At 37.1% G+C, this 14722-nt stretch overlaps 1 protein-coding gene across 1 annotated transcript; it reads left to right on the top strand.

Moving 5' to 3' along the window:
• Positions 1–4256: 4256 nt before the first annotated feature.
• Positions 4257–13868, top strand: trib2 (tribbles pseudokinase 2). Its single transcript, XM_073816468.1, has 3 exons — positions 4257–5270; positions 5946–6238; positions 11934–13868. The coding sequence occupies exons 1-3, from the start codon at positions 5001–5003 to the stop codon at positions 12406–12408; spliced, it is 1038 nt and encodes a 345-aa protein (XP_073672569.1). The 5' UTR covers positions 4257–5000; the 3' UTR covers positions 12409–13868.
• Positions 13869–14722: the final 854 nt, after the last annotated feature.

Genomic DNA, 14722 nt, shown 5'->3' with positions numbered 1-14722 from the left:
TCATTATCCTGAAATTGCAGGTACAACAACATTTGTTGAACTCTTTTTATTTTTTTACAATCTTGGGTCATTATGGATGAATATATTCATAAGTATATGCATATATACATTATTTAATATGTTTACTTTCATTTTTGCTCTTTGTATTATTATTTTTATATTATATTTTAGGATGGAATATGATCAGGACGTGTCCTTTAGCCTACATGTTTCATTACATTCACCCTTATGTGAATATAATCTACCCAGATTTGTTGTTGTGGCTTGTAACTGCAGCATGAACGTCCACACATCTGGTTTTTGTTCAGAAAGACGGTAGAATCCTGCATTTCTAAAGCAGGGAACAGACCTGCTATTAACATGTGGGGATTTAACGTAGTCACCATCTGGCCAACAACCAGACTTCTTCCTACAATACGGTATATACAGGACTGGTATTATATTTCTTTTATATTTATATTTCTGTTACTTTTACTTAAACATTTCTGTAAACAAAAGTTAGATTTAAATGTGCAAAATATCCACCTTTTTTTCTGTAAGAGTGGGTGTAATCATTTGTACATTTTATAGGTCTGGCTTCCGGTCTCATCTGCATCCAGCTATTTTTAGCTGTACAAAACAGCTTGTTTTGCTGCTTGATTGCAAATTGGTGTGTGTTATCATATTATTTGAATGTATTATCTTAATTAAGAACACACTGGTTTATAGTGCAAACTGTTAAACAATGCGACTGAACCGAACGAAACTCACATATTTGATTATAATAATAATGCTGATTATTGCTGCAGAAAATGGTCAACTGTCATGTTTTGGACTGTACTAATCGGTCAGACCAGGAAAAACATTTGTAGTACTATAGACTGCCAAAAGTTATAACAAATCAAGGAGAAGAGTGCAAAAAAGCTGAGGAACAAAAGGCATTTGTGGTTGGCCAAACTGAACCAGGATTTCCGGGGCAAGATTCTTGACAACATTTGTGTTTGTTCTTATCATTTCCAGTCAGGTAGGTGAAATATGTAATATCATAATACCTTAATTAATACTGCTCGTACATGTCTTTACCACCTATTAACTTCAGTTTGTCAAAATATTGTGCCCTTTCCTGCTTATAAAGTCCTTCTCTGTATGATTTAGCAGCTTTTACACATTTTTTCCATGGTAGACAGCATAAATTAGCAGAACAATGTATTCAGTATACAGTACATAACTGTGCAATCCATGCTATTGTTTACAACAGTATCGGTAGTATGGTTGCGCATCCGGGTAACTGACCAAACCTTGACGTAAGTGCAAACCCTCTATAGCAGCTATTGAACCAGAAGTCTCACCCATAGGCTTACTTTTGCATTGAAGAAAAAGGTTTACAAAAATGAATACAAATCCATAAGTTGGATTTGCACAGAAATAGTACTCTTGCAACTTTATAAAAGTAAGGTTGAACCACTGATGTCAGTATTTTGACAATGTCCTTACTATGTTTCTGTGCCTTGACCATGGTAGGATTCTTGCTGCCTATAAAGGGTCAGAGAGCTTTCGGATTCCATCCAAAATATTTTGTTCCGAAGATGAATGAAGGTCTTATGGGTTTGGAATGACATGAGGTAATTAATGTAATTAATGACAGACTTTTCATTTTTGGGTGAACTATCCCTTTAAGATAATGACAGAACGTTGCTATCAAAATTATTCAACCCCCTTGACCTGCAAGACATTTTGCTGCAGAAAAAAAACATTTTGTGAAAAAAATTCAACAAAGGCATCAGTAAACTATTAGAGAAAATGTTTGTCATGACAAATGAAACAAAAAAAGAAAATAAAATGAATTGGCTCTAAACATTCATGTTCAAAATTATTCAAGTCAAATTTGGTGGAGAATCTTTAATTCTTTAAAACCACCAATAAACACTGCTTAAAAGTGCTTAGAAGTTTCTGTTTCCTCTTTACTGCAATCTTGGCCCATTCCTCACCTAAAAAAGCTTTCAGATCACTGAGAATCTTTGGTTTTCACTTTGCCATTGCTTTCTTCAAATTCAACCAAACATTTTCAATGAGAATTACATCTAAAGACTAAACAGACCACTCAAAAATATTCTATGACCCTGAATCAAGCTTAAGTAGATGTGGATGTTTACTTTGGGATGGCTGTCCTGCAGGTAAGTCCTTTGATCATCAGCTTCATTCTTTGCACCAAAAGTATCACAATTCTTGCCAAAATGGTCTGATACTTCAAAGAATCCATGAATTCCTTCATACGGTCATAATTTCCACTTCCTGCTACAGTAAAACACCTCTATGTTTGACAATGGAGACCGTGTTCTTTTTTGCACCAGACATACTGCTGATCCATGGGTCCAAAAAGTTCCAGTTTGGTCACATCAATCCATAAAACATTCTATCAGTCTATCCAATTGAGTTTTTGCACGTTCAAATCAGCATTTTATGTTCTTCTTGTTCAAGAGTGGTATTTGGCAAGATGCCTCAACATGAAAGCCATGCTTGTCTTGTGTTCATCTTATACTCTGCAATGAAATGTTTCTCCATCTTTCATTGGGTCATCTTGCAAGTCTTTGGCTGTACATTTCAGGTTTTTCTCAGTTGCTCTGATTAAACATTTTTTTGATATTGTGCTTTTTTTTTCATTTAACACCCTAAAAGCTGTGTCTCTAGGAACTTTAAATGTCTTGGAAATCTTTATGTAGCCTTAGACTTTCTTATAAAACAACTACTTCTCGTGAGAGCATTTAGCACATGCATGAGCTAAATGTATATATGTGTAACAGCCCAAACTAATTCTGTTTTGTTAATAGAGTTTCTAATGGCTTAAAAGAGTTGTCATCCAATATGTTCATGACTTTCTTCAGTCGTAAAGAAATTATGTTTTTTGAGGAAAACATTCAGGTTTTTTGTTCATATAGTGGACTTCTATGGTGCCCTGAGTTTGAACTTTCAAAATGCAGTTTAAATGCTGCTTCAAACGATCCCAAATGCAGTTGTTAACAATCCCAGTCGAGGAAGAAGGCTCTTATCTAGCGAAACAATCAGTAATTACAAAAATATATATACAATTTATATAACCTCAAACGCTCATCTTGTCTTGTTCTGCCTGCACTCTTCCGGTTCAAGACAGTTAGGGTATGTCGAAAAACACCCATCTTATTTTCTCCCTCAACTTCAAAAATCATTTCAAAATCATCCTTCATTGCTGCGGAAGTACCGACCCAGTGTTTGCAAAGTGAACATGCAAAGAAGATCAAACGACTTTAACAAAAAAGGTAAAACAGCGATGCAGGGCGATTTTGAAGATTAGGGAGAATATGAGATGGGAGTTTTTCGACATACCCTAACTGTGTTGAACTGGAAAAAAACAAAAAACAAAGTTCAGGCAGAACAAGACAAGACGAACGTTTGAGGTTAAAAAGTATTGTAATTGTAAAAAAACAAAACAAAACAGATCGTTTCGCTAAATAAGACCCTTCTTCATCGGCTGGGGTCATTTGAAGCCGCATTTTGTCAAACTGCATTTTGTAAGTTCAAACTCGGGGCACCATAGAAGTCCACTATATGGAGAAAAAATCCTAAAATGTTTTCCTCAAAAAACAATTTCTTTACGACTGAAGAAATAAAGACATGAACATCTTGAATGACAAGGGGGTGAGTATACATTATCTGTAAATGTTTGTTCTGGAACTGAACTTTTCCTTTAATTGTGTTTCAAAACCATTTTGATCCCTACCATAAACATAAGTGACTAAAAAAACAGCAATGTTGAATAGGGATTGAACAATTATAACACAGCTGTGTTATTAAAACACACCATCACTTTCAATATGCCAGTAAACTGCTGTAGATGTAATTTTATAAAAATCCTGGAACGTCAAAAAAGCTTGCATTTGTAAATTACTGCAGTCTCTTAGGGGTTTCAATTGCAATTTCGATTGCATCTGTATATACATATATTCAATGCTTAATCATCATGGCACTGCAGCTAATCAGAATTTGATGTCATTCTCGCTTCATTGCACAAACCAACTGACATTTAGTCATAACACACACTTTCCCCCTAGAATTCACCATACAGACAGATAATTTAGGGTGCTTCAATTAAATTCCAAGGACAACAATTATCTCACATGACTGCATGGATGGCTTGCTTGCAAGACTGTGGATGTGTCAGCATCAAGCGAGCGGCCAATGGGAGGGCGTTTGGGCCGTGACGTCATGGGGGCTGGTCGTGCGCGTGGAGAGCTCCAGTCAGTCCCGCGAGCGCAGTCAGTCAGTCAGCCAGCTCGTGTGTGCAGCTGACCCCGCGCCTTCAGTGGACTAGATTCCCAGCCACGTAAGTAAGACGAACAGGATGATAATGGTGTCTTGTTGCTGAAACAAGGGATAGGCCCGGGGAGAACGTCGGCCGTCCCCTCTTGCCTTTGTGCAAAATCAGATCCAACCGCCGGAGATCGTCGGGAGTTCGGCTGCTCACCAGGAGGAGGACATCGACTTCCCAGGCGTAACAAAAGGCGGCTCGCAACCTGGAGGAAATTTTTCCTAGCCATATTTGGTAGATGCACGGACAGGATTCGCGTGGAGGCCCGCTTGAATGAACGCGGAGCGCCCTCTCAGGATATCTAAACCCAGCTGGCACTTTTCCCTTTTCATTTAATGCAAAAAAGCCCGTTCTTTACCTGCTCCGCTGCATCGACCCTGACGTCACAGCTTTTAACGTTACATTACCGCGCCGATTCATGCATTTTGGGCTCTCGTGGGGACACTGAGCATAGAGGTCACAATCCGTGCATGCAAGTCATTGCATATGTGCTCAGATGACGCCACATTGTCATTGCAATTAACGCACATGCATAAGCTCATCATTACAGTCAAGGGGAATCGCCGCTGCCTTCATGCCCAGTGTTAAATAGAGGGCATCTGTCTGTCATTCACTTCCACCCCCCCTCCTCCAAGACCGTCTGAACCCTCCTGATCTGGACGAACCTCCTCCTATACTCATGAACATACAGAGATCCAGTCCCATTAACATTTCGCGTTATGGGAGATCGAGGCACAAAGCACACGACTTTGAGGAGCTATCTTGTCTAAGGACTACAGAATCCAGCCAGAGTTTCAGTCCCAATTTAGGATCTCCCAGCCCCCCTGAGACCCCTGACTCCTCGCACTGCATTTCTTGCATTGGAAATTACCTTTTGTTGGAGCCCATTGAGGGAGACCACGTTTTCAGAGCCACCCACCTGCACAGTGGGGAAGAGCTGGTGTGCAAGGTAAGAAACTCACGCACACACACGTATGTGTGTCATTTTGTAACGGAACACTCATGCAATTGCGTCAGCTTTAGATAGGGATGTATGCAGGACATGCATCTGGCTTGCTGCATTCATTAGCAGGGTGCATTATCAAATGAATGGCCTTTCTTTTGTGATTCATCAACAGTGATGAGTTATAGTCACGTGCAAAAAAGCATGAGGGAATACCCCTGAAGAGTGAGTGTGTGTGTGTGTGTGTGTGTGTGTGTGTGTGTGTGTGTGTGTGTGTGTGTGTGTGTGTGTGTGTGTGTGTGTGTGTGTGTGTGTGTGCATGCTTGCATACAGCCATGCATTCATGCATGCAAGTCCACAGACTTTGAAACATAAGACACTCTGAATGGGCTAACATGGGCAGAGAGCCATTAGTAAGAACCTCTTATCTTTTGATGAGAGAACGGCCTCTGATGTCCACCGCTGTCGTGGTATATTTAGCCCATCTCTCTTTTTTAGGTGTCTGTTACTAAGCAACATCAAAATTCAGTGTATGTTTTGGGCACTCGGCGTTAAATGGATTTTCATTCTTTTGTTTCAGAATTAGGCAGAGGTCTAATACTTTTGCACTCCACCTGGGATGTTGGGGAAATCGATGACGGCTTCTAATTGAATTCCAAATGCTCTCTCTTTTTCCTCCAGGTGTTTGATATCAGTCGATACCAAGAGTCCTTGGCTGCTTACTTCGTGCTGGGCACCCATGAGAACATTAACCAGATAGTGGAGATTCTTCTGGGGGATACGCGAGCGTACGTGTTCTTCGAGAGGAGCCATGGCGACATGCACTCTTTCGTTCGCACATGCAAGAAGCTGCGAGAGGAAGAGGCTGCCAGACTTTTCCATCAGATAGCATCAGCTGTGGCGCACTGCCACGACAACGGCCTGGTCCTCAGAGACCTCAAGCTGAGGAAGTTCGTCTTTAAGAACGAGGACAGGTAAAGAAGCCGCTAGCTAAGGTTGTTGGGTTCAAACAGAACATGCACATTTCATCTTTAAGGAGAGGTTTGGTATAATACTGATGTATTTCCCATTGAAACAAACATTGAATGGGTTGTAGGTGGGCAGCTGGTATTAGGAGACATTCTCATTTTATATTTTATTGGACACAAATTTAAGTTAATAATTAAATATATACAGGTATATTTGTAGCAATAGCCAAAAATACATTGTATGGGTTAAAATGATCAATTTTTCTTTTATGCCAAAAATCATTAGGAAGGTAAAGATCATGTTCCATGAAGATATTTTGTGAATTTTCTTCCGTAAATATATCAAAACTTAATTTTTTGATGAGTAATATGCATTGCTAAGAACTTCTTTTGGACAACTTTAAAGACAAATTTCTAACTTTTTGGATTTTTTTGCACCCTCAGATTCAAGATTTTCACATGGTTGTATCTCGGCCAAATATTGTCCTATTCTAACAAACCATATATCAATATATATATATAGGTCTATTGTTGATATTATCGACTGTTTAATAATTATATGAAGCACAGCTCTCACAGAAATCACTTTAAAACCAATGCAGCAAATCTGCATGACCAGCATAAACCATTGTGAATTCCGGTTTAAATTAATTAGATTTTTTCTGCAACAATTAGCAAAACAACAGTAAAAATGACTGCACCACAATTTTAATTTGCAGATATGTACTAAAAGTTTTTTAATGAACTCTTGGATGAGTATTAGCATATAAATGGTCAAAAAGCCACTCCAGTTTTGTTTTCATGGGGTCTTTAATGATGCTGTCATCCCATACCGTGATATTAATCAATGTACTATGGTTTTACCATCTCATACTGTCAGTGTACCATGCATGGTGCCTCCACAGTTCTTTTTTGTATCTAGTTTTAGAATGTATTGACGGTCTAAAATGCTACAGGTATTGATTAATTGACCATTATAGGCATTTAAATGGTGCATTTACAGAATTAACCCAATGTTAATTTAGGCTGATATTGTAAATGCATTAGTTGACCATATTTACTTTTTTATGCAAGCTGTCATTTCTATGCAACTGTGGATTAGTGATGCACTAAAAAAGATTTTTGTTTTTATTTTATTTTACCAAAATCGAAATTAAAGTTGTACTTTAGCCAAAAACTTCAAAAGTAAAGTTTGAGTAATAAAATGGTTGTTTATTGTGTTATTAAACCAGTCATAGTGAAATTCTTTGGCAACGGGTTGCCTCTTGATATTTTAGTAACAAATTTTACATATTGCAACTTCAGCATCTTTTTTTGGTCACAAAGTTAACCTGTTGTGGGTTATCTTTGTTCTGTGCATGAAATATAGATGGACACAGTCGAAAAGTGCCATTAGAGAAGCGAAAATTAAATGTCCAAAACTTTTAATTGCTGAAATTTTGGTGCATCACTACTCTTTATTTTAGTCATGCATGCTATTACCGAAAAAATATAGTTTTTTGCAATCTGTCATGCTCCGCTCCCAAAATGCCCTCATAATTTTCGACCCCTCCAATGGACAACATTAAGTCCCAACTTCTGTTTTTCTATTTACATATCCTGTTTCGCTCGGAAAAGTCATGTTGTTGAAGTGCAAAGGTTTTGAATGGCATTGCGTGTTTTAAAAATGAGCCTGCACATATGTTTGGCAGTAAAATTAGTCTGAAATAATCCCAAGCGTGCGTTATGAATCTGGGTGGCCTTCCCGTTTAAGCTAAATGGCAGTGGCCCCACCGGCCAAATGAGTCAGCTCAGCTAGATTCCCCCTGGCTCGCTCGATGGAAATGGAGAACGTTGCCCGGTGCTTTAAATGTGAGCTCGGTGACCTTACTGTTCCCATGCTCTGTGGTCTGGTGCGTCAGCCGTCCACCTTTCAGTGAGTGATTGCAGACGAGCGCAAGTAAACGTGGCCAAGGGTGGTGAGTATTACCCTGGCCAGAAATCAAACACCAAGGGTGCACCAATATTGGAACCAGAGAGGAAAGCGAGCCAGACAGAACTGCATTCCTCGGCGTAGTGGGTTCCTGACCTGGTTATGTCATGAAGGACGCTCGTAACGTTCTGCTGTCGCACGCTAGAGACCGCAGTGCAGCTCGTCTGGAATGGCTCCCTAATGTACTGGTGTTTGCATCCACGTGTCCTCCTCCGTTTCTCCTGCTTTCGTGTGGGCCGGTGTTCTTCGCAGGCTCTTGACCCGGTGTAACTCAGCCGCGTCGTGGAGCTGTGACTCACATATGCTGCATGTCATTAAGAGAATATTTCGAGCATGCCGTGTTCCCTTCGCACAGCGGTGCATGGAAGCGGGTCACAAGTTCAGGTCAGAGAAGGGGCAACCTGTTCGTTTCTGACCTTCAGGTAATTTAAACGCCCTGCAACCTTTCCACACAGCAGGATACAGCGTGTCGTGAAAAATAATATGACTATTTTGAGCTCCGAGGATTGGATGTTTTGCTGAGACTCAGTGGGCGTACGGTTTCATTCGGATGGTTTCTGATTCAGAATCTGAGTCACGAGGCAGCTTGTGGAAGATCTCAAAGATGTTTTCATTGCATATGTTGTTTTTTATTTTTTGTCTTCGGAACTTGGGCTGCACGATGTAGTTAATCGGTGTTATTCAGCTTTTTGATGAATAAGCAGGGATGCATTGTGTAGATTGAAAATACCGCAAGCACATAAACTTCACAAAAGTTTGGGGTTGGTAAGATTTTTTTTTTTAATGTTTCTGGAAAAAGTTTTTTTTTTTTTTTACACAGACTGCATTTATTAGTTCAAAAATAGAAACATAAAAACAGTTATGTTATAAACTAATTTTTTTTTTTAAATGTAATTTATTCCTGTAATACAAAACTGAATTTTAATGTGACTCATTTAAAGTGACAGATTTAGAATGTTTTGAGTGAAACACAATATCTAACAAGAACAAATGTGAGATGGGACTTGATTTAATTTGTCAGGAACTGATTAGATTATAAAAAGTCTTTTTTGCTTACCAGGGCTGCATTTATTTGACTAAAATGCAGAAAAAACTGTAATATTGTGAAATATTATTACAATTTAAAGTAACTACTTTATATTTGAATATATTATCAAATGTATTTATTCCTGTAATACAAAGCTGAATTTTCAGCATCATTATTGGTCGACATGAAACGACATTTAAAACTCATTTTAATGTGACAGATTTATTGTTTTCTGAGTGAAACAGAATATGCAACAAGAAAAAATGTGAGGTGGGACTTGATTTAATATGTCAGGAATTGATTAGAATATAAAATTTTTAATATTGATATTTTTGAAAAGTCTTTTTTGCTCACCAGGGCTGCATTTATTTGTCTAAAAATGCAGAAAAAAAACTGTAATATTATTACAATTTAAAGAAATGTATTTATTCCTGTGATGCAATGCTGAATTTTCAGCATCATTACTCTATTCTTCAGTGTCACGTGATCCATCTGATCCTTCAGAAATCATTTAATAACAGTTGTGCTTCTTTATAGTTTAGTGGAAACCATGACATAGAAAGTTCAATTTAATGCGTCCTTTCTGAATGAAAGTATTCATATATATTAATATAAACAACATTTTTTCACAGTATTTTAGTAATTATCACTTGTTTATGATTCAAATGAATCATTGAACCATTGTTATAAATCTTAATTCATGACTTGAACTTACCCCAAATCCTGTTTATGCATCCAAAACATTATTCAAAAATCATGATGGTCTCATGCTTGCAAGACAAGAAAAGCTGCTAAATTAGTCTGCCATGCTTTTTAGAAAACATAATGGTCGAACAAAAAGCATAGTGTTCCTTTATTTTATATTAGCAACAGAAGCATTGCGTATATGCTGTGTCTCATGTTTTGCATTATTGTGCGAATTACAAGATCACAGTGGAAAAACTAGGATCACAGGGAAAGAGTGATGGTTTGAGGAATTCCATCTTTGGTGTGGCATTATTCCTGCTTTTTATAATTCCCAGAATGAATTCCAGATTTCCCTCTGGATTAGACTGGCAGGAATGTCCCGAGGCTATCTTTATATTGCTTTTTTATGCAAGGGATTTACCGTCCAATATGTAGAGGATATTTACGCTTTGCTGTCAAAAAACAGCAATAGTAGTGGAAAATATGATTTGAAAGGGGTTTTTGTTATTATTTTGGACAGATTTGGATGCATGCATTTCTCTTAAATTAAATCTCTCAAATTGTTTTTGGTCATATCATTTCTGAATGATCTTGAAAGCCAACACAACCGAAAGCTTGCTACATTTGATTTATTTTACATCTTACTTTAACTTATTTTAAAACAACATTCTTAGTGTTTAAGTCTGTTTTATATCTCGATTTATTCCATTTAATGTATTTTACAACTTTTCTGTTAGTTTGTCAATCATTTTTCATTCGAAGTCATTGAAGCTTGGGTTCAATTTTTCTGATACTATATATATATATATATATACAATTTTATATTATATATTACAATTTAGGTCAAAAGTTTACATCCCTCTTTTATAATTTGCAAAATGTTAATTATTTTACCAAAATAAGAAGGATTATACAAATGCATGTTATTGCTTCACATAAAATATGTTAATAGCCCACAAGAGAAAATAATAGTTTATAACTAATAAATTAAATAACTTTATAAAAATGACCCAGTTCAAAAGTTTACTGTTCTTCCTTGAATGATCCACATCTGTGTTGTTTTGTTTAATGATAGTTGTTCATGAGTACCTTGTTTGTCCTGAACAGTTAAACTTTTTCAAAAAAATCCTTCAGGTCCCACAAATTCTTTGGTTTTCCAGCATTTTTGTGTATTTGAACCCTTTTCAACAATGACTATATGATTTTGAGATCCATCTTTTCACAGTGAGGATAACTGAGGGACTATGTGCAAGTATTACAAAAGGTTCAAGCACTTGCTGATGCTCCAGAAGAAAAAAAATAATGCATTAAGAGCGGGGGGTGAATAACTTTTGAACAGAATGGAGATGTGTACCTATATTTTACTTACTTTGCCTAAATATCATATTTTTTCATTTAGTACTGCCCTTCAGAGGCTACAGAAGATACTTGCATGTTTTCCAGAAGACAAAATAACTTAAATATACCCTGATCTTCAAATTCCAAAAGTTTTCACCCCCCAGCTCTTAATGCATTGGATGTCCTTCTGAAGCATCAGTGAGTGTTTTAACCTTCTGTGATAGTTGCGTATGGATCTCAAATTCATACAGTCATTGTTGGAAAGGGTTCAAATACACAAAAATGCTGGACAACCAAAGAATTTGTGGGATCTGAAGAACAGCAGGCAGTTGAAGTGTTCAGGACAAACCAAGGGAATCATGAACAACTATTACTAAACAAAAAACACTTTGTGGAACATTCAGGGCACAACATAGTATTAAGAATGTAAACTTCTTATAAATTCAGCTATTATTTTCTCTTTTATGTGAAATATCTAATTCAAGTCAGTACTACATAAAAAAACAACATGCATTTTGTATGATCTCTCTTATTTTGGTCAAATAATTAACATTTTGCAGATTCGGAAAGGGGGATGTAAACTTTTGACCTCAACTGTAGTTTGTCAGTTCAATTGTTGTATGATCCACCCATCTTCAGATATCTAACTTTTCATGTCGTTCTCTTGTCTTTCCCAGGAACTTTGTAAAGTTGGAGAGTTTGGAGGATACGTACCTCCTCGAAGGAGGTGACGATTCGCTCTCGGACAAACACGGCTGCCCAGCCTACGTCAGCCCGGAAATCCTCAACGCAAATGGCAGCTATTCGGGCAAGGCGGCGGACGTGTGGAGCCTAGGCGTGATGCTCTACACCATCCTGGTGGGCCGCTACCCGTTCCACGACGTGGAGCCCAGCTCGCTGTTCAGCAAGATCCGCCGCGGCCAGTTCAGCATCCCCGAGACGCTAACGCCCAAAGCCCGATGCCTCATCCGTAGCATCCTGCGGCGAGAACCGGCCGAACGCCTCACCTCCCGAGAGATCCTGGACCATCCCTGGTTCTCGGCCTCTGGCGGTTCGGCGTCCGCCGCCGGCCACGGAAGAGGCGAGCGAGAGTTGGACCAAATGGTGCCGGAGGCCAACATGGAAGAAGAACTAGAACAGTTCTTCAGCTGAGCACAAACTCGTCAGACGTTATGCCACGTCCTTTTAGATTCAGATCATAAAAAAAAAGAAACACACTCATTACAAATGGTGTCTATCGTTATTTCTCATTCCGTGAAAGGACATGGTCGGTTCTGGCTAAGCTAGGACTTCTGGACAAAGCACGTCGAGTGATGTAGCAAGACTTGTTTTGGTTTTTCCTTTATTTCCGTCTTCATTTTACGCGGTGCTCACGAGGCGTACGAGTCGCAGTAAGCTACAAACATGCATTACAGCACAGGAGAACGCAGCCAAGGAACAAAGAAAATATCAGGCAAAACTGCTAAACCTCTCCTGTTTCCAGCTCTGATTTCGTCTCGAATGCAAATTGTTGGTTGCGTCTCAATCTGATCCTCGGTTTATTTTAAGTAGAGCTTTTCGACAGCCCTCCAGGTCATTTTCTTTGTGTTTCTAATTCATTATGGCTGCATTAAAAAAGTTTGTGTTGCATTAAGCTGTTCCTTTTACTATTATTGCTGCTTTTTCCGTTCGCTCTAACCATAACTGAAACGAAATACAAAAACGTCAAGCACTTGACTCGCCTAGGCTTGGAGATCCTCTCTGGACTAGTGTCATCTAATTTAACTTAGTTTTTTTTTTTTTTGCTGGAGCAAAGTGTATCTTTTTTTTTTATTATTTATAAGATAACTACTACTATATTTAAAAAATAAATACGTGCAGGGTTTTTTTTCTGTTGTTTTCTTAACCGCCAGTTTTCACGAATATTGTAGGCAATACATTTGACACAGGACGGGTTTGACTTTTTGTATCAAAGTTTGTCCCAAGTTGGAAGGTCTACGATTTAACGTCAGTGGCAGTAAATCGCGCACCCCAAACGCACGCTGACCGTACTTCTTATTTTTAGTTTTTTTTTTGCATTTGACTCCATAAATATTAGACGATATTTCTACGACTACAGCGTCTCGAGTACCTCATGTTAACTCTACTGCCTGCATAGGTCTGTGAAATGATCATGTTTTGAATGGGTACATGTAGACATGTTTCGTCGTATATCAATGTTACTTGAAATCGTGATTTATATCTAGTCAATGGCATGTGCCCTTTGAATGCTTTAGCCTGCCTAGCAAGAGGGGAGTTCATTTTTTCATTTTTCGGTTTCTTAAAGAAGAATCTTACGAAGGATTTATTAGGAGTCCAATTGCGCTTTGGAGTTTCTTTTTTCGTTGTTTTTTTCTTTCCTCTGGTCATTGTGCTTTCACTCGTTTTGTAGAAGGAACTTGCCTACTTAAGTTGGTGCTGATTAGGTGCTAATTTTGAAGGATGTTTTTCTTTTTCTTTTTCGTTCGTTCATTTTTTTTCCTCATGTTTTCAAGGGGAGGGGGGAGTGCATGGTGGGATAGCTGCCTCAGATGCTCTGATTGTAATGTAACAGATTTTTGGTGTTTTGTCCAGATTTATTCAGTAAATAAATTGTGAACTGCACACTGAATGCTACATCTATTTATTCTGTCTTTTAAGCACATGAACAGAAAAATAAAACAATGAAATTATTTATATATATATATATACTATTTTTTTTAGTATGTATAAAACATATTTACATAATATTTTACTTTTGATTTTTTGTATAATTTCCAAACAGTTTACTCAAAAAATGTAAAAACAAAAAAAATGAACAAAAGATTAATTTAGTTTTAGTGTTTACCTCTACCTCTAGTCAAAAACCCCAGAAAATATGGAAAGATAGGTATGTATTTCTTTATTTTAGTGACTTTAAATAATGGTAATTGTGAATTAAAAAAAAAAACAAATTATATGAATTAATTTATTTAATGTAGGGACTTTAAATAATGGTAATTGCTAAAGAAATATATATTTAAAAAATGATTAAAAAAAGATTAGTTGCAACATAAAAAAACAGAAATGACATGAATTTATTCATTAAGTAAATGGTAATCATGAATAAAAAAAAAATAGTAATAATAATATTACTATTTTTCTAATATAAAATAATAGTAAAAAAGATTAGCTGAAACTTCTAGGTAATATTAAAAATTCCCCAGAAATGTATGTATTTATTTATTGTAGCGACTTTAAATAATGGTAATTTTGATTAAAAAAAAATATAATAATAAAAAAAGATTAGTTGCAACTTGTAGGCAATATTAAAAAATCCCCATAAATTAATTACATTTATTTTTTTATTTTTTTATTTAGGGACTTTAAATAATGGTAATTGTGAATTAAAAAACAGTGATAATAAGAAGAAGATTAGTTGCAACTTGTTGGTAATATAAAAAAATCCCCAGATATTATATTAATTTAT

This window comes from Garra rufa, chromosome 13, assembly GCF_049309525.1.
Source record: "Garra rufa chromosome 13, GarRuf1.0, whole genome shotgun sequence".
In the NCBI taxonomy this organism is placed as follows: domain Eukaryota; kingdom Metazoa; phylum Chordata; class Actinopteri; order Cypriniformes; family Cyprinidae; genus Garra; species Garra rufa.
The sequence above is the reverse complement of the archived record's forward strand: the minus strand, read 5'-3'. Positions and strand labels throughout refer to the sequence as shown.